We start from the raw sequence: 25,116 nt of genomic DNA, 5'->3' as shown, positions 1-25,116 counted from the left end.
AGGAATAAAGCAGAGGAATAATTTAGAGGTACAGTGATGTCCTGAAGGCAGTGGAGGAATTGTGATTCCTGTGCTGTGCTTCAATATGCTCATTGATTTCCTTATTTCTTGACAAAAAAGAACCCAAATCCCTCCTGACTTCCATTATTATTGAATCAATGCTAATTATACAGCCTGCTCAGGCTGATACTGTCCTGCTGACAAAACAGCAAATAAAATCTGAACGTCAGGACTCTCTTGTTAACAGATTGATAAATAACAAGTTAAGAAGATGCTTGATAATCTTATCTTTAAGTGAATTCTTATAAGGGCTCGGAATTCAATGCCTTCATTATGTATAGGCCTGATGATCTCTGGATTTTGTCCTATATCATGCCTTACATTCCTCATCATCTGGGCAGCTTTGATTTATAGATTTATATGAATAAACATCACCAAGATGCAATTGGTTCCTCTGTTGGTACATTTCTCAAAGGTTGTTAAATAATTTATAGGATTTTGGCAATTACAGACACAAGGAATGCCAACCCACGCAGATGACAGCTTCTCTCTGTCTATTATCCAGCACACCTGGAGATCCGTCTTCAAATGTTTGTCTAGAAAACTCAATTCTTTGTTTCATGCCAAATCTTTCTACTGGGACTTTACTTTTGCATCCTAAAAACAAACAGGTGCCAATTGCTACCTGCGTGCAAGATAGACAGATACAAATGCAATTAAAAGTCTGTTTAGTGCAGCGAGACAGTGGAGGCAGTCACATAGCTGGCATATGACTCAACGCCTAACTTCACTGATACTTCTGTTGCCGATATGTTTACAAAGAAATCATTGTTCCCTCTATGTGAACAAATCCACTGATAATAGGTCACTAGTGTTATTCTAGTGTATAACTATATTATAACATGTGTAAGATCTATTTTAGAATTATTATTACAAACACATTATAACAAATACAACAAGTCAATTTGGTGAGTAAACCAAAGAATGTCAGGGCCCACAGCGTCGGGCTGCAGTTACCATCGAAACCATAGTACTGTTTATTTGCAAAAAAATACAAGAAACCTGAGCGATATAGAGACGAAAGTCTTTTATTCAATTCAAAATCAAGTGATGTTCAAAGATAAGTTTGTATCCAAGATGTAGTTAGGCATAAAAACAAAGAATAAATCCTTAGAAAACAAACAGAGCAGTGTTCCTCCGGTTGTTGCAGACGTGGTTTTGCATCTCTATTATCTTTCCTTTCTTCCTTTACTACCTCCCTCCACTGTGCACTTGCTTCTCCCCCTCTTGCAGTTTCCTCCCCCCTGTCGTCTCTTCTAGTTGTGGCCTTGGAGAGCCTCTGCCATGAACAGCTTCCCGAGGTTCTGGGAGGTGAATTCCTTGACGTTCTGGCAGTAGTTGTTAATTTGCCCTGTTGGAAAATAGCCACGTGAATCCATGAACCCACACACAAACACACCCACAGAAATATACGACAAATGCAGACAAACAGGTGGAGGCGGGAGAGATTGGGGGGGGGGGAACATCAAATAAGTGGGGAATTGAGTGAACGGAAGGATCAGAACGTTGTCAGAAGGGGGAGGAGAGTTAAACAGCGCAAAGCAGCAGGGAACAGGGCGGTCGACTTGGAGATTGAGTCGATAAACTTCAAATTAATGTAATTTCAAGATAATGGCATAGATAATTACAAAACAGAACCTGCGCTCCTGTGAGGAGTGCAGAGGCGTCTGATGGAGTTTGGAGGAAGGGGGGATTCTTTGGTGGATATGATGAGTTCTGTCTGTGTGTGGAAGTTGTGTGTTTGTGCGTACCTGCAATAAGCAGAGTGTCCATGCGTGGTGGAGCCTGGGGAGGCTTGAACATTTTGGTGATGTCCTCCTCAGGCAGCGGGGGCTCGCCTCTGGTCTGTCGCTGGACGTTCTCCTGCTGCCGCCTCTGGACGTACTGGGGGGGGGGAGAGACGAGCACAGGAAGAGAGGTGGCGTTAGTGGAGGGGGGCACAGGAGGCAAGAGAAAAACAAACATTAATGGCATCAAGAGAAGGGTTGTGGAATGAGAATGGATGGTAAAAGAAAATGTTCAGAGAGAGCCAAGAGGAAAAATGGGCGCATGGAGGCAAGAAAAAACATGATGAGAATCTGAAGGGAAAAGAAAGGGTGAAGCTGACAGCGGGAAGGTGAGGAGTAGGAGTAAACGTGAGTAAAGAGGTATGAAGTAAGAGAAATGGGAAAAAGAAAAGGCAATGTACATTGCAGGAGAGAAAAACAGTTAGAATGATGCAGAGTGGCAGTGAATAGTACAAAGAAGAAAAAAGGAAAAGAAAGGAGAGAGACAATGGCAACAGTAACAAGAACGAAGTGAGATGTACAGGAACCATTGATGATGATGATATGATAGAGAGAGAAAGAGGGGTTGTAAGTGTTGACAGGGATGGAGTGATTGGTGGAGGACTGATAGTCGGTAAATCAGTGAGGTGCCAGGTCTCTGGAGAACCTAAAAGCCTTGTTAATTTGGCAAGATGGAGGAGAGAATGACTCGGAGCGGCGGAGGGGGGAGGAGGAGGAAAACTGGCGTGGGAGCACCTTTAGTACTTTGAAGCAAACATCCCACATTGCATCTGTACGGGTGACTAACGCTGACAGAAACATGTGAACATTTTTTAAATATTTGTTCTAATGAATCATTACTCCTCCATCCAGGGTGTTCTTTTCCTGCCGATGCATCAAAGCATGACTGCGCATATTCAAAATACTGATGTATAACTGAAAGCACTTTGTAGATACACACAGCAGTTTTCATTGGGCACCTTAAATGAAGAAATATAGGCGCAAACCCCCCAGAACATGAAATAAATAATAAACTCAAATCAAGTACAAATATAAAACATATGCTGCTTTTTCCCCAGTTACTCTTTACACTCTACTCAGGCTCATGTCAAGTTGGATGGAGACTGAGGGAACAGCAGCGTTAAAGTCCTGCCACAAGGTCTGAGTCTGATTGAGGGCTAGACTCCTGCTTAGTTTCAGCTTTATGTTTGAAGTTGTTGTCTTGATGGAAAATAATCCTGTCCAGATCATCGTCACAGTTCTCTCGCACTGCAGCGGGATTTCTTACATTCACAGGCTTTCCACGGCCCGTTTCACAGCATGTTTCTGGGACCACCAGGCTCCATGCAGGGGCTGCTGGGTTCCTGGTACTGTGCTCTGTTTGACTTTATTGTTTTTGCTAACAACTCCCATTTTGTTATCTAGTCTAGAGGACTACTGTGTTCTGAGGAACTGATAAACGAGCTGGGATCAGAGTCAGGCGAGCGTGTGTAAAACGTGTACTCAGTGTGGGTACAACGTGTTCTCAGACTAATTAGGTAGAGTAGGGTCTTGTTTTATTGCTACACGTGTCAGCCACTTTGTGAATTCTGGAGGAGGAAAAAAAAAATATATATATATATGGTAATCTGTACCGTATGTGCAAAAAAGTATGCTGTGAAATGACCATTACATTTTTTGAATTTGATTCACAGGGGGTAACTGATTAGTGAGAACATGATTTTCTGTCTGTCCATCTGTCCTGGGGCACAATACTGAACCTCAAACTGCCCCTGAGGGATGTGCCGGCCGTGTACGGATGATGTGTGATAGGAACAAGTGGTATCAACATATGTGGGGTCATTATAAACGCGAATGATGTCACTTGGCTGTTGGCTCTTTGCCTATGTAACAACAGTCTGAGTTCATTTCTGGGAGGTCATTAGCTGGTGCTTGAGGTTCATCCAGTGCATCTCAGGAACACTGCTACTCAGACATATGACAGTGTTGGGTTTATTCTTTACTTTAGCACCTCTAGTGTTGGTGTTCTTCCTAGATAGTGCAGGTATTTTTAGAAAGGTCCAGCTAGGGTTTTCCACAAGCCTTTAGTGCAATCCTCCAAGTTTACTCTTGGGCCTGGGCACTTGAAGGCACATTATCAGCTCGGTGTTGAAGGGTTATAACTCCTAGCTGGTGTTCCAGTGGGTGTTTGGAGTCAGAGAGTAGGTACTGGTCAGTGTGTGTGGGTTTTCAGTCCAAGAAGACAAGACATCCTGACATCCTGTGATGTGAAATTGATGTTTCTGCCGTAAATGATTTTGAGTTCCTTTAAGGTTAGCACTTCCTGGGTTTTAATTTTGACCCAAGCATCATCCACATATTTAAACCAGTGGCTTGGTGCTGTTCCTCTGTAGGAGGTATTGGCTTTGCGTTCTTAGTTATTTCATGTAGAGGTTTGCACAGTGGGAGATACTAGTAAGTCTATGATGAAGTCATGTTTTTGTCGATAAAGCCCCCTGCTGAACTGGAAAAGCCGTCACAGCCACACCCGAAACATGAAAGATACAATCATGAAACTTTACAATGTGGTTGGGATCAAAATGAATTTGAAGACAGGTGCCGTCTGACCCATCAATACTGAGTAGTCATGGTCTTTTACAATTCTTCATTCTTTATACTGTAAGTGCATCAGGTTGCTGATTGTACTGTAGCCCATTGAGATCAACCAATCTGTTCCATCTGTCCTTGAGTCTTCTTTAAGATTGTGTAGATTTTATTTATTGGTAAGGTTGGGATACGTTTTACTCTGGCTTGTTTTGGATCAGGTCCAAAGCGAACACCTTTATGTCAGACCATTAAACCTTAATACTCTTTGTTTCTGCTTCCCTCATGCCTTTTGGCACCCTAGCATTTGTGATGTGTGAGCTAGAGGAGTTCGACAACCATAAATTGTAGCCATAATTTGCAATATCCTTAATGTCTTTATTTTCTTGTTTTATATGAAATCTGAAAAATACATGATAACGTCCCATAGCTGAATCATATAATTGTACCATTAACTATGAATCATGGCTCCTGGGCTCATAAGATTATCACATTGCTCCGTACCTAATCTCCTGCTAAGTCTTTCTTGCTTAGATAATGAATAAGTAAAGGGTAGCGACACATCAATTACAGGGAACTAAGATCACATATTGTGCCAGGGAACTTGCTATTTACCAAATTGAGAGAGCTGTAAATGAAAAATGGAGTCGCCCCAGCACTCCGCGATTTTTCCAACTTTCTATGAGGACTCATACGGTTCCTTGGTCTGGGAAGCAGCAGGGTCAATAGCACAAGATTAGACGGAGCAGGAACTGTAGATGTCTGAAAGGTGCAATAGAGGCTCACTCTGCTTTTCTCTGGGTGCACTGTTTGTTCGGTGTAGATTATAGTGTGAAACAAGGGGAAAAGTAGGCACCATTAAAGGGTCTGCGCTATATTGTGTATGACATGAGTGTGTGTATGTGTGCGTGTGTCGGGGTTAAGGCTGGGGGGGATGATGAGAAGGTCGGTAGTGGAGGATGATGGATCATGAGGGCTTCAGTGTGGGTGATTGGCCTGCTGGTGGGTGTTTCTTTGCAGCCCAGGTTGTGAACGTCTTGTGTACCTACAGGGACAACCTGTGGTTGCAGAGGTATGTTTGTTATGAGTGTATTTAATGTGTGTGAACTTGCTGTTGGCCGGGATGATGACGAGGATTCAGCCCGGACCAACATCAATGCTTCAGGTGTTTCCTAATTTCCACTGGATGAGAATAACAACAGAATAATGTTCGAACGTGCATGCGAGGTGTCACATTGTGCCTCGTTACTTCCATTTTCCTGTTTGTTACTCTGTGCATGCAAGAGAGGCTGGATGTTTACAATGCATCAGGCCGTGGTTGGAGTTGCAGATGGTTCGTGGCCAACTCTTCATCTTGGAGTGATTATGTTTCTATGCTCTGGTGTTTTTGCTGCTTCTGGCTCAGTTTGTGCTTGTAGGAGGTGAATGTGTCTCGAGTCTTCGCACGCGCGCGCACACACACGCGCACGCACACGCACACACACAATCTGTGTCTTCCAATGTGCTGCAGCTTTCAAATAAAGTCTGGTGTTGTGATGCGTCTGGCTGGTACAGATAATATTTATATTTTTTTTAAAGTTTAACCAACTGATGAAAATAGAAGAAACTCAATTTATGAACACCAGCTTAATGTTTATTTGTATCATCTGCTCCTTTGTGCAAAAAGTATAAGGAGATGACCTTGACCTTGACCAAGGCTCTTGACGCATGATCTAATCGACCTCTGCACTACATTTTCTATATAGAAGGATAAACAAATGACATGTAGGTAACCCCCATGGTGATAAAAAATGAATATTTCCTGACAGGAAAAGTAATGCAACACGTGGAGGCGAGGGGTGTTGAACTTCGAGTGATGCTGATCTGCAATGGGCACGTGTCAGCAGTTGCAGTGAGGTGGAGGCTGATAACACTATGACAGATATTTGAAGGTTAACATTAGTCATTCTCGTCTCATTAGTGTCTGCTCAAAACAGAAGAAAAGTACTTTTACAAACGTCTGTGCTGGAAGTTAGCAGTACTCGTGGTGGTGGTGGACATTTTCTGTTTGAAATGAATAGTTCGATTATAAAAAAGGATCAGGCAACATTTGTGCGACTGTATTTTCTGGCAGTTCTTCTATAATCAGTGCTTTTTATGGTATATTAATTAAGCAAGTTAAAAGCCAGCCTGCTGCCCAGATTAGTGGTCTCCAGAGAGATCCGATTCACAGAGCGGAAACCTGAAGCTCCACAATTGAACCAAACCAGACTGAATATAAATTGGACCCTGCCTAATTTGGTTCCTTATGTCCAGTTTATTTGTTATTCAAATCACAATCATTTGCATTCGTAATGGTCATTTGATCATCTAAAATGTTGTGCGTTACTGACTGATGCATTTCCTGTCTTCAGATGACAGAGTGAGATATCTATGGAATATCCACATTCATCAATGTGAGTATACATTGTTTTAACAGACACAATAAATGTTTATATATCGTTACACTTTGCTGTTTTCTTTAGATACCCCTGCGGATTTTAAGTTGGTGCCTGGTGGGGGAGGTGTGTGTATATGAGTGGGTGTGAGAGTGTGTGTGTGTGTGTGTGTGTGTGTGTGTGTGCGCGGGCACGCTGCTTGGTGCTTCTTGCCTACTGGTATTACGGCTACAACTAGTTGGGTCCATGTCTGAGAGAAATATAACTGCTGTTTTCCTGCCGAGTTTGTGGCTGTGTGTGCCTTGGCTGCTGCTGCTTCTTGCTGACTGTGTGTGTAGATGGTGTGTGCGCATTGGTGAGTGTGTGTTTGTGTGTGAATGCGTTAGAGTTACCTGGTGTTTCTGCTGCTGTTGCTTACTCAGGTTGCGGCTGTAGGTGTTAAATTTGACAATGTCTTGGCTCATGTCATCGACTCTGTCCATCAGAAGCTGAAGGCTCTTCTCCAAGTGATTGCTAGAAAGAAAAATGTCAGTATGTCATTCGCACATTTTTGTACAGCCATCAGCAGGTGTCATCAGCAATGACGTACATCATTTTTATTCACCCTCGTTCCTGGACATCCCGATACCACACACACTAATAACCTCCACCCAGAAGATTATAGTTTTAGCTCTGTGTGTTGGTTGGTTTGTTTGCGGGGGGGGGGGGCTGAGATACCAAGAAAGCTTAGTGCCATGTGTACATACAAAAGCCTGTGGTCAGACGTTGCAGTCTAAGAATGCTGCATCCACATTGGATGGGACTGAACATGCAGTGTCTGCCATCTAGTGAGACCGAATCTACCAGTTCACCATCTTCCAGTGTGGCTCTTATGTGTCCTGACAGAGATCCGACATGAAATCTTTCTCCTGGGGTTTGACTGTACTCAGACCCCTGGACCATTCCCCTTGTCCCTGTGCTATGTCTATGCTCAAGTCCCTCATACCCCCCCCATACACACACACAACTCAACACTGCTGTGCTGACAATGCTGACAACATCCTCTTCTCTCTCGTCCCATGAGCCCTGTTTTTAACAGAATATCTCACTACTGCCTTAACTTCAACCTTGGCCAGGCTGCAGTGCTCTACTTCAAGTCTTTTTCCTCTTCTACTTTCCTCTGTGGAATTACATGATATTGTCTTATTTATGAATGTGTGCGTGCAACACAATGCAGCACGTAACTATGGGAAAACCGATTCTGACTTGTTTATTTAAATGACAATTGTACCCGCAAGGAATGCCAGCCCTGTGTATGTTAGGACTGTGTGTGCACTCGCTCTGACAGAACTGTTTTGTGTGTGTTTTATTGTCTCTGTGATTATGTGGAGGCAGAGTGGAGAGAGGTTTGGGTGATTTCAGTTACTGTCCTCTCTGCTGTGAGATTTTTCAATTACCAATTTCATAAAATCAATATTTCTCTCTCGCTCCCCTGGCTCCTCACACGCTCCATCTTCTGTTGGAACAAAAACACATCTTGTTGAGACTTTTAAAAAAAACTGTCACGGTCTTCACAGCTGTTACCTTGAAACTATTGATTGGGAATCCCTTTCTTTGTGGTGTATTAATACAAAGGATAACCACCTCTTTGGTATATCTGAGAAACTAGATCCAATGAACCCAGAATTGAACTCTTACTCAAATATACCTTTTTAATCTGTGCAGGTTTCCTTTGTTGCCAATTTTTGTATCTAACAATTCTAAGGCTACTTTTCCGACATAACAAACATGACTTTAGTTAAATTGCTTCGCTCTGTCACAGTAGCTCTATAGACTTCATCTCGCAACAGAATCCTGAGTCAATTATAACAATGAGTAAACAACTTTGTACAGGCTCTAGGGGTGGCACAATAATAAAAAAGTAATGTTTGAACAATAAACTCATAAAACTTACTACAATATAGTTATGAATTCAGTATATTTGGTGCTACGAAGGTGAATTTGAAAGTTAAGTTAAAGGGGAATTGTTGTGGTATCATATTATACACAAACTGCAACATGAGTGACAGACGAAATCAATTTATAATCTAACATCAAACGTCTGTTAGTTCTGACTTCTGCACTTTGTGTGGTGTACATTTATAATATATGCAACATAAATCATTAGAGCAGGATCCTTGAAAACATCTGTCAGTTATTTACAGATGGGTTATTATTAGTCATCCGTCTGTATACATCAAGTCATTTATCTTGTGTTTTATTTTATTATCGGGTTCATACTATCTTTTGCAGTACATTGTGATTTTGAAGGGCTTGTGTATGAGTCCTTGCCACATGGTAATAAAAGGTTATATGAATCCATTTGACCTCTATCTCATATTTTGAGCTACCATAATTGAATTGAGAATGCAATGTTGATTGAAGAATACAATATTTAGAAATTCTTCATCCACTTCATCACAAATTTGTGTGTGATAAACACACTTCAAAGGGGTTAAGTATTTCCCTAACAGTGAAAGATGGGACTACCAGTTACACCTGGTTGAAAAAAAAAATAGATACTGAATAATCTATTCCAGACTGCACAGTGTCCGACGATCAACTCCTCAGAGTTTAATTATTCAGAGGGGTCAGTGAACCTTCAGATCAATCCTGAATTAGAAATCAAAGTCTATCGAGGGAGTTCCTACGATCACCAATTCCATTTCAACGCTGGGTTCAATGGTTGCCCATACTTTATGTGTGCTTGGCCCGACATGCTCATATTCACAGAGGACAGTAGAGGACAACTTCTAAATCGGTATTGATGTGCAAGCAAAAATAGGCCGGCATTCAGTAAATTGAAAGTTCAGAGGGGAGTTGTTCAACAAAGCTGCCAAGGAAGTGACTTCCCTTCTTACAATGACTGTTTTCAGTGATGGAGCCTTTTTCACTGATGGACTGAGGCCCAACACAGACCAACTTCTTCAGCAGTGTAAGGTTTTAAAGACATTGAAAATCGAACATTGTCCCAGCACTGGTGTACACTATTGTCTTGGCAAAATATAAAATTAATTATTCATAAAACACATTATATTTTTATACTACATTTTCACACATATTCATATCATATAAATTTGATGCGACTGAATAGCCCAGAGCACAGTTGTAACTATTCCATTAAGGAAAATAATCATCATAGACAGGAATATTATGCCCGGTGATCAAAAGCACCGTCTCACTGAATACATTTTGTCTGTCAGGGGTCATTTTTCCCGAGAGTATATTATTCACAGTATCATTTCTGTCACCACCTCCTTTGTGACCCTTTTTTACGGTTATTTCTCCTCTCTTCTTCCCTCTTGTCTCATTCCCTCTCTCGCTGCAGCCGGAGTAAAGTCTGTTCTCTGTGCCTGCTCTTGATCAACTTCTCCCTTATTGAATATATCATATCTGTACAGAGCATGAAGCTATGTTTACATATCTTTCTATTTTCGTACATTTCAGTACAGACAGCCAGTTTCTAATAGTTTGACTATTTATTTGTAGATATACAGCACAACAATGAGTAATTATGAGGTTTTGTGAATAATTTACAGTTGACTATGAGGAGAACTGTGAAGATGGTTAGAGACTACAGGTGCTCCGATTGATTGGCCACTGGTTGTCATTCCCTCTAATTAGTTTGATCAGCGGTCTCTATAAACACCTATCAGATGAGGCAAAACCAACAGCTGTCACTTAGGAAATGCAACTCTCAACAGAGATGAGATGGAATCGAGATGCTCACTCATTTATTTATTTTCGGTAAATACTTTTGTATTTTAACCTTTTTGTTTTATTCCAGGAACTGATGGTGGAACTAGAGAGCGAGTGAGGCATCTCTCTTCTCATCTCTGTTGAGTTGCACATACGCAGCGATTTATTGATTCCACAGAAAAGTTAAGCTCAAGTTAAGCAGCTGTTGACCAGTCAATAATACACTTTTGCCAATGAATTTGATACTTTCCCATTCCTTGATTTTATACAATGTTGATTAAGTTAAATAAATGCTATATGATACAAAAAAAGGCTTTCAAATGAGACAACCTGACTAGCACATGAAGCACGCTGTGTGATCACCATTTGCTTTTCTGTGATGCGTGATTTTGCTCGTTTAAACTTCATAAAGTTTGTGAAACGCTGACTACAACTAATTCTTAACGAGTCCTTGTGAGTGCTCAGTAGTGTTATGGTAGGTTCAAACGTAACGCATTTCATCTTTGCAAACGGCTTGAGAAAATTAAAGTGCGTGTCGCGTAATCGGATTATAAGTGGTTACTTACATCACCCAAAACAGGAACATAGACCCAGTGATTGGTGATCGGCCGCAAACATCCTGAACGGATCACCCATAAAAACCATGTAAGATTGGCCTACACTAAAAGCGCTTTGTGATGGCACTTATATTGTCTACTGTGTAACAAAGAGCCATTTCAAGCCTGTTTGGGGGTAAGAGCTACGTAAATGAATTTCCATTCGTGCAATCCATCACCACGATCAACATCATCATCTGTGGTAAGAACAACCCTGTTTGCCAGAGTGAAACTGCATTCACTCAGCCTGAGACATAGATGACATTGACAAATGGGGCTGCAGATTGGAAAATGAGACAAAAGGGAAAAAAAACATTAAATAAAACCCATTATCGTTTACTTTGTGAAGGAGTGGAAATGAGGAGAAAAGGGTGGGGCTGTCAGCAGAAGATGTAGAGAGACGGACGCTACAATCCAACACGAGGACAGAGCTGCGTAGCAATCTGACAACTTCAGGAAACAATTTCATCTTGCCAGACATCCCATCGGCAGTCATCCCGACAAACCTACGGGGAGGGCTGGGCTGCCTCTTCTCCATTTCGCGTCATTTCTGATGCTTTGTTTGAACCTCTGAGTGGTCGTCTTCAAAATGGAGCGATATGAAAGAAAAGCGAGGCATTCTCCTTCAGTCTATTTGACAATTTGTACGAAAAAGGACTGCGGGTGCGAAGCTTGGCTGGCCACGTGTCTGCCTTCTACAGAGCTGTGGAACAATTCATTTACTTGATGGCTTACTTGTGTTAAAGGACACAGACGATGAGAATCAACAACTCCTGATGGGTTCCGCTGCAGTGTACAACTAAGCGCGGTGCATTTTGTGTGCTAACAGAGTGTGAATCAGCACTGCGAGTCGTTATTGTGCTAATTTCTCCCACCTGCCCCTGGGAGGCTTTTTGATTAGCAGCTTCACAGCTGTTGCTCCACTTGCAGCGGTTTATCTCCATAAATGATTGCTGATAAATTCTCCCGAGACTGATGCTGAGGCCTCTGGGATCTAAAAGCAAGACTTAAAGAGGCTGTGAGAGGATATGGTGGGGTGATGCTTGCTCATATTGCGCTCATTAGTAATGGAAGACAAAGTTTGATGGCAGGTCCTGCTTTCGGAGAGCTTTAGGAATAAATATGCTTTGACATTTATATGTGGCATTTACTGTACCTTTTTTTTTAGACTGTATATCTCAATCAAACATCCAATAGTGACCTAGAGGCACAACAGTGAGCTCCAGAAATCAATAAGTTGTCTCAAATGAAAAGGAACTCAAACTCAACTGTGTGCAGATTTGAGCCAAGCAATAAATACCTGTTAGTTTGGTTTAACTATATTGTGCATTTGACAGGTATTACCATGCATTAAAACACCCCCTCTGTGGTACACCTCAGAGAATGGGTACATGAATTATCATGAATTCATGCACTAACCTCTTAAAAATATTAACATGATTATACATTCTTCCATTTGTGACCTGCTACAATAACATCCTATGATCAAGCCATCATTTTGATGTTTGCTTTTTTATTGAGCGTGTTTATGTGTTCATGATAGCCCGCAGGTAAAAGGACAAACCCACAAATTGATCAGTGACAGAATATAGCCCACAATTTTTGCTGACATCCAAGAACTGTAGGGATCATTTTAACATGTGCTTCTCTCGACTTTACGGTTATACATGACTGGCCCCTCAACTTAAGTGGTGGAATGAAAAATGTGTTGTTAATGATGTAATTGTGACTTGACATGAATAAGGTGCTAGCTACTTAGGACCTCATCATGTTTGTGGCTCCTCAACTAAATCTACATGACACACACGGGAGTCCAGGTACTGTGTTCTCCCACCAACCTGGTACTGCTGTCTCAGGTGGTTGAAATACGGTTTATAGAATAAGGCTGGTTTTATTTTTATACTTTTTATTATTATCAACAAATCCCATGAAAAGACCAAAACCAACAGAGAATTTATTCTGCTAATAAGTCAGCATTTGTGCAGCCTTATATAGCTTATGCCTATGTACCATATAACTCCTCAGATAACTATAAAAAACAGATAAAAGAACCATAACGCTGCACTGGGTGACATGTTTTCTTCATTACAACAAACAGAGTGTGTAGTTTATGTTACTCAGCCCGATGTGTTCTCTCCTCAGAGTACTTCAGCTTATAGGACATCGCTGGTCCATCAAATCAGAACCCGTCTGCATGCGAATTGTCAGCTGAGTGTTCGATTTATGGATCTGATCTGGGCTGTTTTCATTGTAATGAAGGAACATGTAAATCACTAAACTTATGCAGTTATTTTATTTGTATTTAATAGGTGTGAGCGCTGGCGATTAAACAATTCTTATTCAGATAAATTAACTTTCGCATTTGTCTTTTCATGTGATTTGCGTGAGGACAACAAAAAGATAAAACAGCCTTCCTAATAAGTATTTGGAAACAGCAGTGAAGCCATGTATGGTGGGCAACAGGAAGCAAGAATACATCTATAGACCTCGTATTATTTCCTCCAATCTTGTACAGTTTGGAACAGAGCAGAAGACACGGATTAATGCCCAGGAGTTCTCTAATGTCAATTCAATTTAATTTAGAAGTAGCTTTAACTCATGTCTGTGAAAGCAGCCTGTAGGTTTTAAGCGATACCATGATGCACTTGAAGAAAACTTTTAAGATACTTTCAAGAACTTACTGCATTCTTCTGTAGCTATGAATTCACAATTCTATTGGTATACCAAGAGCAAATGAATCATATTAATGTGACACTTTGCTTGGTGTCAGATTGTTGGGGGAGGGGGTTATAACTTCCATCAATAACCTCTATTTCCTGGATGTGACTGTAGAATGATTTTGCACAGAGACTGATGACACTGATAATTTTTTCATGTTGGATCTTGCGCCTACAAACACCATGAGGCAGAAGGTTTAATCATTAACTTGAAAAAGCTTTCTCCAATCAGAATCTAATAAACTTCAATAAAACATTAGATTTTTGCATGATTTTCAAAGGAGCATTGAAACAAAAAAAAATTATATGGAATTAACGTCTATGCGTACAAACAAAATCGAGAGAGAACCAAATCCCCCCGAGCATCCAAAGCAGTGATATGTTAGATCCCCTACGTGTTCCCCGCAATGTCAAGTAAGATTAGAAAAATTTACAGGCCGGATTGAAGGTCAGAGGCTTTTACAGAGGACAGATGTTGATAAACGCACACAATTCCCCACAAGCCCATGCAGAAGCACCTTGTAAATGTTGATCCCTTGAGGAAAACCTGTGTGGAATTGTTAATCCTGATGTCAAATGTGCCTATATTCTCTCCATGTTTTTTTTTACAACCGGAGAGTCTAGCCTTAGGCCCTCATGGTAAATGGCTGCGTGTGTTAAGTCTGACCTGCTTGAGAGGTTGAGCAGTTCGTGCTTGTCTGCAACCGTGGACTTTTCCTCGAGCTCCCACAACATTACATTGATGAGGTGGGAATTCTTGATGATGATGGGTACCTCCTCGAACATATGCTCGAAGCCGATGTTGGCCTTCTTCAAGCTGGAGAGTGAGGGACAGGAAAGAGGAGAAGGTGGTCAGAATTCACAGCAATTTATGACACAATAACCATCACACTGGGGATGTAGACATGTTGTTTGAGCCACTTCCAATGAGACTGAACGCATTGGAAGTGGCTCAAACATTGGAAGTTTTTGCTTCCAGGATCTTCTGCTTCCAACATTGAAACATTGGAAGCAGAAGATCCTCAGTGGCTGTGTTGATTAAGTTTATAAAACTTAAAATAACAAAAGTAATACAAATATCTCAGGATGAAAAAGCAGACACATAGAAAGAACAGACAAAGATATCAAGAGGGTATCACAAAAAGTGATATCTGTTAGGGCTGAACGATTAATTGCATTTGCGATAAAATCGCGATTTGATAAAACGCGATTTTCTAATCGCAGCGTGCGCGATTAAAACGTGCGAAAGAGAGTAGGGCTCTGGGCTGCTGTCCTCACCCGCAGCAAGAGTGCCGCGGGACCACAAAACTCCTCTGATCCAGAAGATAGCGAAGCAAGCCTGCATCCCCTACAGGGTTCTAAAGTCTTTGGCCGACGTGACTCACAGATCAAGCTCATGCTGCTGCTGACCGCGGTGCGGGCGGCGGACCTGAAAATCACTCCGCGGAAAAGCAAGCCGTGCTCCGGGGCGGCGGGGCTCCAGAGCCCCCCGGTCACATACATGCACATCTGCGAGACTGAGGTGTTCAGCACGGGGGTTTTCCTGCTGAGGCCCGGCGCCTCCGTACCGCTGCACGACCACCCGGACATGAACAGGAATCTACGTGCTGCTGATCCGCAAGCTGCCCTTCCAGCGCATCCAGCTGGCCCGCCGCATCCGCGGACACAGAGCTTAAACTGCTTCTGCTCCACTGACTATAACAAAGCCGCTTTCCAACACTTATCAAAATTAATTCAATGTGGAAGTAATCCAAGTATTCAGAATACGTTACTCAAATTGGTTGGGCATGTATTCTGTAACGGAATACGTTTTCAAACTTCCCAACACTGGAAATGTTACTGACTTGGGAGCAGTAAGACACCTACAATAAAAAAAGAAAGTGCAATCCTTGTGTTTATACTTAAAATGACTTAAATGCACACTGATTTGTTTTTCTTGTTGCTTGTTCATTATGTTTTTTTTGGGAGAAAAAAATCGCATATTAAATCGCAATCGCAATTTTGGGGGAAACAAATCGCAATTAGATTATTTCCCCAAATCGTTCAGCCCTAATATCTGTAGCAGAATACACAAATTGTAGTGTCATTGTTAATGCATCCAACTGGAGAATCTCTCTTTAGGTGAGAAATGCAAACTCCAGAGAAAAACCCAGCCCCGCTGTATGTACATACTGGCGTTAATGTCTGAAAACAACAATAGTGTAACGGCGTAATGAGAAAACCATTTGTGTTTATGCATTGAGATTAAATTTGTGAAATCAGTGGGGATTGTTAGTCAGTAACAAACAAAACTCATTCCAATTAAAACCCAGTTCGTAGCCGATTCATGACCAATCTGAATATTTTTTTAGTAAACAGTGAGTGGGTGAGGTCAACAGCTTCTCTACTCTGGCAGTTGTTTCTCATTACAACACAAGTATTTCGCTGTTGCCACTAATGTTGTACTTTGAGGTAAACTGAGTCTCGGCCGTCTAAAAGAAAACATGAATCATAACGTTATGCATATTGCATTTGATATCGAAGAATGGTGCGATACGATAGGATGTGCATATCGCTTACCCCAAGCCATGTTCGACTCAGTAGCATAAATTACATTTTTTATGGGCCGTGCTGATAAGTGTGCAGAGCGCTGAGCGTCTTTAACCACCTCTTCTTGTTCCTCAGGATCTTAAAGCTGCATCTCTCTCTGCCTGGCCTTTTCTCTGACATGGGCTTGTTAACACAAAATGGAACTTCAAACTTTGCTTAATGTCTCACATAAATCCGATAGCATTGACTGACTGCCTTGGTTCAGTCTGTCACTTGTGCACAGTGCATGAGCTACAAACTAATATCTGTATATGTCTAATGCTTGTTCGGCGTGCTGTGCTCGTTTTGGGATCAATACGCCTGCTGCATTAATCCACCATGTGCACTGTACCAGGAACAGATGTTTATACCGTGCTTGCCTGTGTGATAAATAGCGTTGTGGAGCATCATTTGATTCTGCCACGGTAATTTTGATAAATGCGGTTTTGTATTCAGAGTAGAGCATCACATTGGGCAAACTTTAAGATGAGACTTAAAGGCAACGGAAGTGGACAACCCTGCCTCAGGCTCTGAGTGGGGAGGACAATAATCAGTATGGATAACAGCAGTCTATAAGAAAAATCTATAATGTTATGAATACTGTTTGTTGTACATATTGGCACAATTATCCATCTGGAGTGCTTTAAAACATTTCCTACATATGACCTTTTCAAATACCCACAGAGTGATATAAAAAGGTGTCTATGAGGAAATGGAAGGACAGCACACTGCAGGCAGGACAAATTACTCAACCCTACTGGACGTAGCACACACTTAATGCCATGCTCTTTCCAAGTCGGTCCCCGCTGGACAAAGTCAAAGGTTGACTCCGCAGGCTGACTAATTTGACACTTTAGATTGTGTGCTGAAGTGGAGTCTATTGACCACTGCATCCATAGTCCAGCAGACTTGGAAAGCAGTTCAAAGGGATTGGTCTATTCAGCACTCATCTGTCCCTGCCTTTCATTTCAAAAAGGTGCACAATATATGCAAGCTTACGTAACATCAAATACACCGACATGAAAGGGACTGCTTTTAGCAAACACTGTTGTGTGGGAAAAAATTTAACACTTTTGAACTTTTGCTTCTTTGGTAAAAAGGACACATTACTGATATTCAGATTTCCAGTCTCTCTGAAAAGAAGCAGATAGACAAGATAGTTGTTATGGGGTGATATTAGGGCTGCAACAACGAATCAATAAAATCGATAAAAATCGATTACTAAAAGCGTTGCCAACGATTTAAGTCATCGATTCGTTGAGTCGCGCGATTAATACGTCACTCGTATGCGCAGAACTGTTTACTGACGCCGGCAGGTACATGCTTCATGCGCACCCACAGTGAGCCTACAAGCGCTTTAGTGTTTGCGACCACTGCTTTTAATTTTGGACATAAAAGATGGCGGAGGGGGTTCGACCGAAATCATCCAAAGTGTGGGAGCACTTCACACTGCATAAAACTAAAAAGTGTGTTTGTTGCAATCTTTGCAAAAGCGAAATGGCGTGGCACGGAAGCACCACGGTAATGATGCAACACCTCAAAAGAAAACATGTCGGAGTCATCCATGACGAGGAAGGGGGCTCGACAGCAGGGTAAGTCAATACAAAAGCTCACATTTATTCCGTTTTCAAGTAAGAACATGCAACATCTACTCTCTCTCGTTTGGTGTGTTAATGTATTCGTTATCCAGTGTGTGTGCGCGCGCTCCCAGATAGCGCACCGATCCGTAGCTCCGCCTCGCGCAGTCGCTCAGACAGACACAGTGAAAGCAGAGAGCGTTCTCGTGGAGCAGCCTCTCAGTGACCGACTGCTTGTGTGTGTCTGTGTGTGTGTGTGTCTGTTACTTTATTTTATTTTTTTAAAGCACTTACAGCTTAATCTGTAAATTACTAAAAACGATCTTACTTACATAATAAACTTACATACTACATTTTACTTAAACCTCCATGAGTGTAAATAAATAAAATAAATAAATCATTATTATAAAAATGTGTATTGTCTGTAATTGATCTTTGGGTTACTTACTGGCCTCAACATAACAGTATTAATAACTAAAACAATGAGGCATATTCATTTTATTTGTTTTACAAACTTAATAATATTAACTTTGTCATTGCAGAAAAAAACAACCAACAATGAGTGGCTTCCTGATTGGAAGAACATCATGTACACCACAGCAAGCATCTGTCTTGACAGATAGCGTCCTTAACATGCTAGTCACTGACATGAGGCCTCTGTCAATGGTTGAAGATGACGGCTTCAGGACGATGATTCACACCTTCTATCCTGGTTACACTCTTCCCTCAAGGACCCATTTCACTAGGCTTATGGAGAGAAAATATGAGCAGACAATCAATGCAGTGAAGACTGCTTTGAACAACGGCAACAACAGCAAATTTGCTCTCACCACTGATGTTTGGACAAGTGTAGCCATTGAGGCCTACCTCGGTGTTACTTGTCACTACATCACAGACGATTGGGAAATGAAGTCAATCTGCCTCACTACCATGCCACTGCAGGACAGACATACTGGATCCAACATCGCCGAATGGTTGGAAGAAGTTGTAGCCAGGTTTGAAATCCCTCCTAGCAACATCATTGCCGTAGTCCATGATAATGGTGCCAATGTTGTGGCTGCGGCACGCATCCTGGAGGAGAAGAATGGGTGGTCCTCTGTGCGTTGCACTGGTCATACCTTGCAACTTGTGATCAATGCTGCGTTAAAGCATCCGAGCATTGAAAAGGCTGTTGGGGCTGCAAGATGTCTCGTGGAACATTTTTAAAAAAGTGAGCTAGCCAGCGGTAAGCTACGAGCAAAACAACAACAGATGGCCACACCTGAGCACAGCCTTGTTCAAGATGTAAGCACAAGATGGAACAGCACCTTTTATATGGTCAGTCGACTGATTGAGCAAAGATGGCCTGTAACAGCAACACTGTCTGACATCTCTGTCACACAGAAAGGAAAACGGTACCTTGATTTGAAACCAGAACAGTGGATCCTGCTAGAAGAACTTTTAAAAGCCCTAAAGCCTTTTGAATGTGCCACTGTGTTCATGAGTGCAGAGAAATACACTACAATATCTGTAATACCTCCACTTGTGAAGGGGCTATTGAAGTCCACCGAGAGTGCTGCCTACGAGTCGGGCCCGTTGCAGGCTTTTCAAGTCACTGCTACCAATCAGCTCCAGGAGCGATGGAAAAGGGAGACTACCTTTTCAGACACAGCAGCAAACACAGTGATTCTTGCACCAGCATTTGACCCAAGGTTTAGGAAACTGAAGTTTCTTTCCCCTGAAGAAATCCTTTGTGTTCAAAACAAAGTGCAAAGACTGGCGCTTGGAGAGATGGAGAGGAATTTGCAGCAGCCCGACACTTCCTCCGATACAGCTTCTGCATCAACAACTCCTACCACACTACTTGATTCACTCCTTGGTTCCAGCAGTGAAGAAGGGGATGGATCAAGCGGAGATGATGATGTCAACACAAAAGTACGGGAAGAAGTTCTCAGATACTTTGAAGAAAAGAAACTTTCAAAGGAAGAAAACCCATTGCAGTGGTGGAAAAACAACATGGACAAATATCCGATAATGGCCAGGCTAGCCAAGTCCTACTTGTGTATCCCTGGCACCTCAACACCATCAGAGCGGCTGTTCTCTGCCGCAGGCAACATAGCTTCAAAGAAGAGAGCCAGCCTTAGCCAGGAGCATGTAGACATGCTTACATTTTTGCATTGCAATGCAAAGTTCATGCCTAAAACGGTTAACTGAACAGTGAGTTTGTGTGTTGGTTAGAGCACCAAGCAAGACCGTGTTAATGTCAATGTTAATGTTAATGTTCGAACAAATACAGTGTGGACAGATTGGTTGTTTGCATTTTTCTTTATTTTTTATAATTTATTTATTGTTCTAACAGAAAACCTCAGTTTGTTCACTTTATAAAAGAAAGTAGCCTTTTCATTTTTTGTATTTATATATACATATAAAAATGTATATCATACACTGCATTTTATTTTGTGTTCCATTTTATTATTATTTAATATGACTTAATAGCTCAGGGACGTTGAAGCAATAACCTGTTATTTTTTCACTTTTCACTTCATTCTACTGTGAATTTATGTTCTGTTTTTATGTTCAGAAAGTAATGTTCAGTTTTTTAATAAAGATGCGGCAATTACAAATGTTTCTATTTTTATCCGATTCATCGATTAATCGAAAAAATAATCGACCGATTAATCGATTATTAAAATAATCGTTAGTTGCAGCCCTAGGTGATATTGCCCTTTCCTTACCTGAGCTGCCCTCTTTCAATCATGGACTTATTCGGAACACTGATAGCTACAGATTGGGGCCATAATAAATCATGGGGACTAATGAAAAGCTGCAGAAATCAGAAGGATTCTGACTCTGGGCCAAACACACTAGGTCAATAACAGAGTGGTTCGTAATAAAGACATACAGGTGGAGAAATACAGAGGAAATGGGGAAGTGAAATAAAACTGATGCAGATCTTAAGGCTCCCTTCTCCCCGCAAATACTTCTTTTTATTGGATACAAAATATGTCAGAATTTTCATTTGGCAAACGCAATTTGCCAAATGTATGTTCAACATACATTTGGCAATGGGTCTGGGTTTTTTTTATCATGCGTGTTTTTATGCCTGCGCTAGCTTGTGCAGTTGGACTTCCCTGAACAGCCTGGAAAATAGTTCCCCTCATAACATTCATTTTTAGCTGCAATTTAAAAGCAATTACACTAAGCCTTGGGGTCAGAAAAAGCGTAAACATTGTACATTTTGTTTGACGGGCAAGGACGAGCTGAAAAATCATCAGCATCCATCTCAGACTGCAGCCACATGTGAATGCACAAGTCTGCATTTGCATCCATTGAATAAGCAGAGTCAAAATATCCCCCCCAATAAATATTCATGTGAGTAGTATGAGCCGCTGCGTTAATACATACGCTCAAATTATGAGAGCATCTGCGCTTCAGTGTGAATGTGATCGTAAAACTCATCCACATAGTGTCGCATGTGTGCGCGTGCTACTTGATGAGCTACTCACCCCTCAGGTGTAAAATCTTTCTCTTTGCAGATCTCCATCAGTTTTGGGGTGAGCCTGTAAGCCTTGAGGGACAGGGAGCCTTGAGCCGTCTTTATGGGGTCTAGAATGAGAGGAGAGAAAAATGAGTTCATCAAATTATTTGAAACTGACTTTTAATCCGAATCTTTTAATTCAAAAACAACAACAAGCCATAAGTTCAATGTGAACATCTATGGTTGTCTGCCAAATGACATGTAATGTAATGTAAGGCAAAATGAAAATGTATTAACTGATTTAGAATGCATACGTCCTTATTAAAAGCACTCATATGTTGCTTATTGTCAATTTCATATTTTCAAGCAATTTACAAATTAAAAAGACGCAGGCAAGAGAGGAACTACAATCAAATAATTTTTCAGATCTTGCATTTGATGGATTTCTTATTTAACCATAATAATTATCCATTTTAAGGATGGAAGACATTCATTTCTGCACATGGTAACACATCTGAGCTGGAAAGAATGGAGTGGAGGACCAACTGGTCTGTGTGATGCCAAACAGCTCTCTCTTTTTTTTTTAAATCTATTCACTGATTTTGAGAGACTCGAGTTAAGTAGAAGAGGACAAAGGATAACACATGTACTTGGCCAATAAAATAATTTATAATAATTACGGAGAATTGATAGCCAATTCCTATTGAGACTGCTTGGTTTTAGTTACATTTGATTGAGACAACCCTCCTACATCTGTAAGAAGCCTGATGAGTAAAACATGATCTGGCCTGAGCTCCTAAGAGTCTCTTTAAACCATCTCAGATATATATGAGGAATTAAATTAAATAAGAAATTTATTCCAAAATGATCAGATCCTGTGCAGCAAAGGGTTAATAATTGATGTTGTTTTACATCTGAAGGAAACTCAAATTTTTTCATTCACTTTTAGAAGCTGTGATTGATTTGCTTTAAAAAAAAATGACATTAGCTTAGATAATCAAACGATCAATCGAATATTCAGTGCCATGTTATTTACAAACAGGAGTATGGAATCACCCAAGCAGAAATTGAATGAGAAATAGTTGATTTTGAGACATCCTTCAGGAGGAGAATGGGTGCTGCCATAGAGCTGCTTAAACCTAAAATACTAAAAGATGTTACCTCCAGTTTTCACTTGACTGTCTTTTGCAGCAGATGACGGATCTGCCCAGTTATGTACTCATTGCTGAGTTTGATGTGTCACTATTGGTTCCTCATCGTGCAGGACAATGCGGGGCCTTATGTGTGTGAACAGTTCATGGATGCCATTGACTGACCCTCATGTTCCCCAGCTCTGAATCCGAGAACGTCTGGTGTATCTGTCGCAACCAAGTAGTGCCATAGACTTTCAAGGAGCTCACAGATGCCTTGATCCAGGTCTGGAAAGTGATCCCCCAGGACACCATCCGCCGTCTCATTGGGATCATGCCCAGACAATGTTGGGACTGCATACAGGCCAGTGGTGGCCATGCACACTATTGAACAACCTTAAGAGTTGTAATGTGAAGTTGGAACAGCTTGTAATTTCAAATTTTCACTGTGATTTTGAATCCATTATTTTGTTCTCAATGAATTTACATGTACATCAGTGAAGATTTAGAACATGAATATTGTGTTCATTGAGATCCTATGTGTGATTAAAGTGTTCCCTTAATTTTCTTGAGTAGTGTAATTCAGTATGACCCACAAAAGATAAAAATTGAAATGGCTCCTGATGGGAAAAATCTCCTCCCCAATGTTAACACTGTGCCTCTAATGCGGTCTGTGCTTTAGGGGCTATACATGTTCCTGAATTGAAGGTGCATTGAGCTGTTTGCAGGTCAGCACTTTGTCCATCCCTCTTCACCTCCGGAAAGAAAACTGTTGTCATGGTAAAGATATTAAACCAATTGGTTTAACAACGTGCTCGTATTTTAAGCTTTCACTGGACGGATGCCATTAACTTGCCAGTTGGCCATCATTTTGATTAATGCGCTGGCATAAAATGACCAGTGAGCTAATGATGAAGAAAACAAAAAAAGAAATCAATTTTCTTTCCCGTTGACTTTAAACAGAGATAATGTAAATTCCTTTGAGGTGCTTTGATCCATTAAGCGCTACATTATTGATTGACATTAACAGGAGACCTCGTTTTGAATGAGAAAGGGCAGAGTGAGTAACTGCCCGAGTGGCCTGCAGGACTAGATCAGAGGGGTTCATATGTTGGTTGGTTAAAATGTATCTTTGTCTTTCATGGATTTGTATCAGAGAACATGACCACTCTGAAATGATTTGGGGGAAAGAATAGAGACAGAGCAGCAGACGTATGAATTAAATTATTTTTTCGAAATTACAACTGCAGTTGTGAGTCGATAACACATCGTGGCTCATGATTTCAGAAATGAACTTATTTTTGTTTGCCTTCCACATAGAACACAGCAGGAGATCTAAAACATATAAGTGAGCAGTGGCACCTTGGTAGAGCATGCATGAGGCAAGATTTGTCTTATAAAGTTTGCGCAAAATAAATTCAGCAACTCTTTTTGATGCCTTAAACATGTATGACACCTCTTTTTCATCCAGATGTATCCGTATACTTCCCCAAGTGTCCATAGCGTTGTAGAATTGCAACACACTCATTCGCTCGCTGTGAGTTTTCCAGACATTCACTTGCTGTATTCTTACACAAGCTCATTTGGACAAAACTACACTCCTTTTGAATTTTTTATTACAAGTGAAGGCTGCCACCAGTTCTCTGTCATGTTTGGAAGGGGAGGGTGAGGTGAGGGGCATTCATCTGCAGAATGCTACTTCACCACTAGATGTCACTGAATTCTACACACTGCAACTTTAAAGCCAGCAGAGCTCTCTCGGTGGCCAGGAACAAATGTCTTTCGTTGTACAACCTGTACACTGCACAGATAGAGGTCCTTTCTGTGCAGTGTACTACTGTCTATGATCCAAATGACAAGTGAGTGTGGTAATGAATTATCATTTACGTTGACACCAAGGAGTTAAAAGCACACCGCTTTATAGTGACAGGTTTTCATTTGCTGTCATTTGAAAGAAAGCACCATCTGGGATGGCAGTTACTTTGCAGCAATTAATAGAAGCTCTTAAAGGCTTTTAGTGGGAAGCAGGCACGCAGCTTCCATAAGTGCCATGTAAGTTGCTAGCAGCAACCTTGTTAGTCCCGTCTATATTCCCCTCGTCACTGCTTCCTGTGCTGCTGGCCTCGGGAGGGTGGCAGGCAGACATAGGCTCTGCAACGTACTGTGGCATTTTACTAGGTTACTTTACAAAGATTAACTAGGATGGAATACCTCTTTGTGGTGTTTGACGAGAACATATGCCCTACTGCCCCCTCACCAGCCATGAACCCTGCTGCCCTGTTTTTACACAGGTTCCTGTATTCGATCTCTACAAAAATAATATATCTTCTATATTCTTCAAGCATTTCAGCCCACTTGAAATGTACTTGATGTCATTCGAATGTATCTGTCAAAGTAAATCAAAACCAACCATGAGGATAAAACATTGTTTGATTTAGATGAAATTGTTTGTTTAGACATTTTGTGGTTACATCAACTAATAGTTTCCTACATCTGTCAGACTGATTTATTGCTCAGACTCTGAATGT

The 25,116-nt window shown here is 41.2% G+C and overlaps 1 protein-coding gene across 1 annotated transcript in view; it reads right to left on the bottom strand.

Moving 5' to 3' along the window:
- Nucleotides 1–1,072: 1,072 nt before the first annotated feature.
- Nucleotides 1,073–25,116, bottom strand: part of LOC133964810 (eukaryotic translation initiation factor 3 subunit H) — a 57,152-nt gene continuing 33,108 nt past the window's right edge. The window contains exons 4-8 of the mRNA XM_062399052.1: nt 21,487–21,586; nt 14,524–14,673; nt 7,219–7,339; nt 1,812–1,944; nt 1,073–1,411 (exon numbers count right to left, since the gene is read on the bottom strand). Coding sequence (XP_062255036.1) covers nt 1,317–1,411; nt 1,812–1,944; nt 7,219–7,339; nt 14,524–14,673; nt 21,487–21,586 — 599 coding nt within the window. The 3' untranslated portion in view covers nt 1,073–1,316. The remainder of the gene's footprint in view (nt 1,412–1,811; nt 1,945–7,218; nt 7,340–14,523; nt 14,674–21,486; nt 21,587–25,116) is intronic.

Source organism: Platichthys flesus, chromosome 11 (assembly GCF_949316205.1).
Source record: "Platichthys flesus chromosome 11, fPlaFle2.1, whole genome shotgun sequence".
NCBI lineage: Eukaryota > Metazoa > Chordata > Actinopteri > Pleuronectiformes > Pleuronectidae > Platichthys > Platichthys flesus.
Note: the sequence above shows the minus strand (reverse complement) of the source record. Positions and strands in the feature narration are given on the sequence as shown.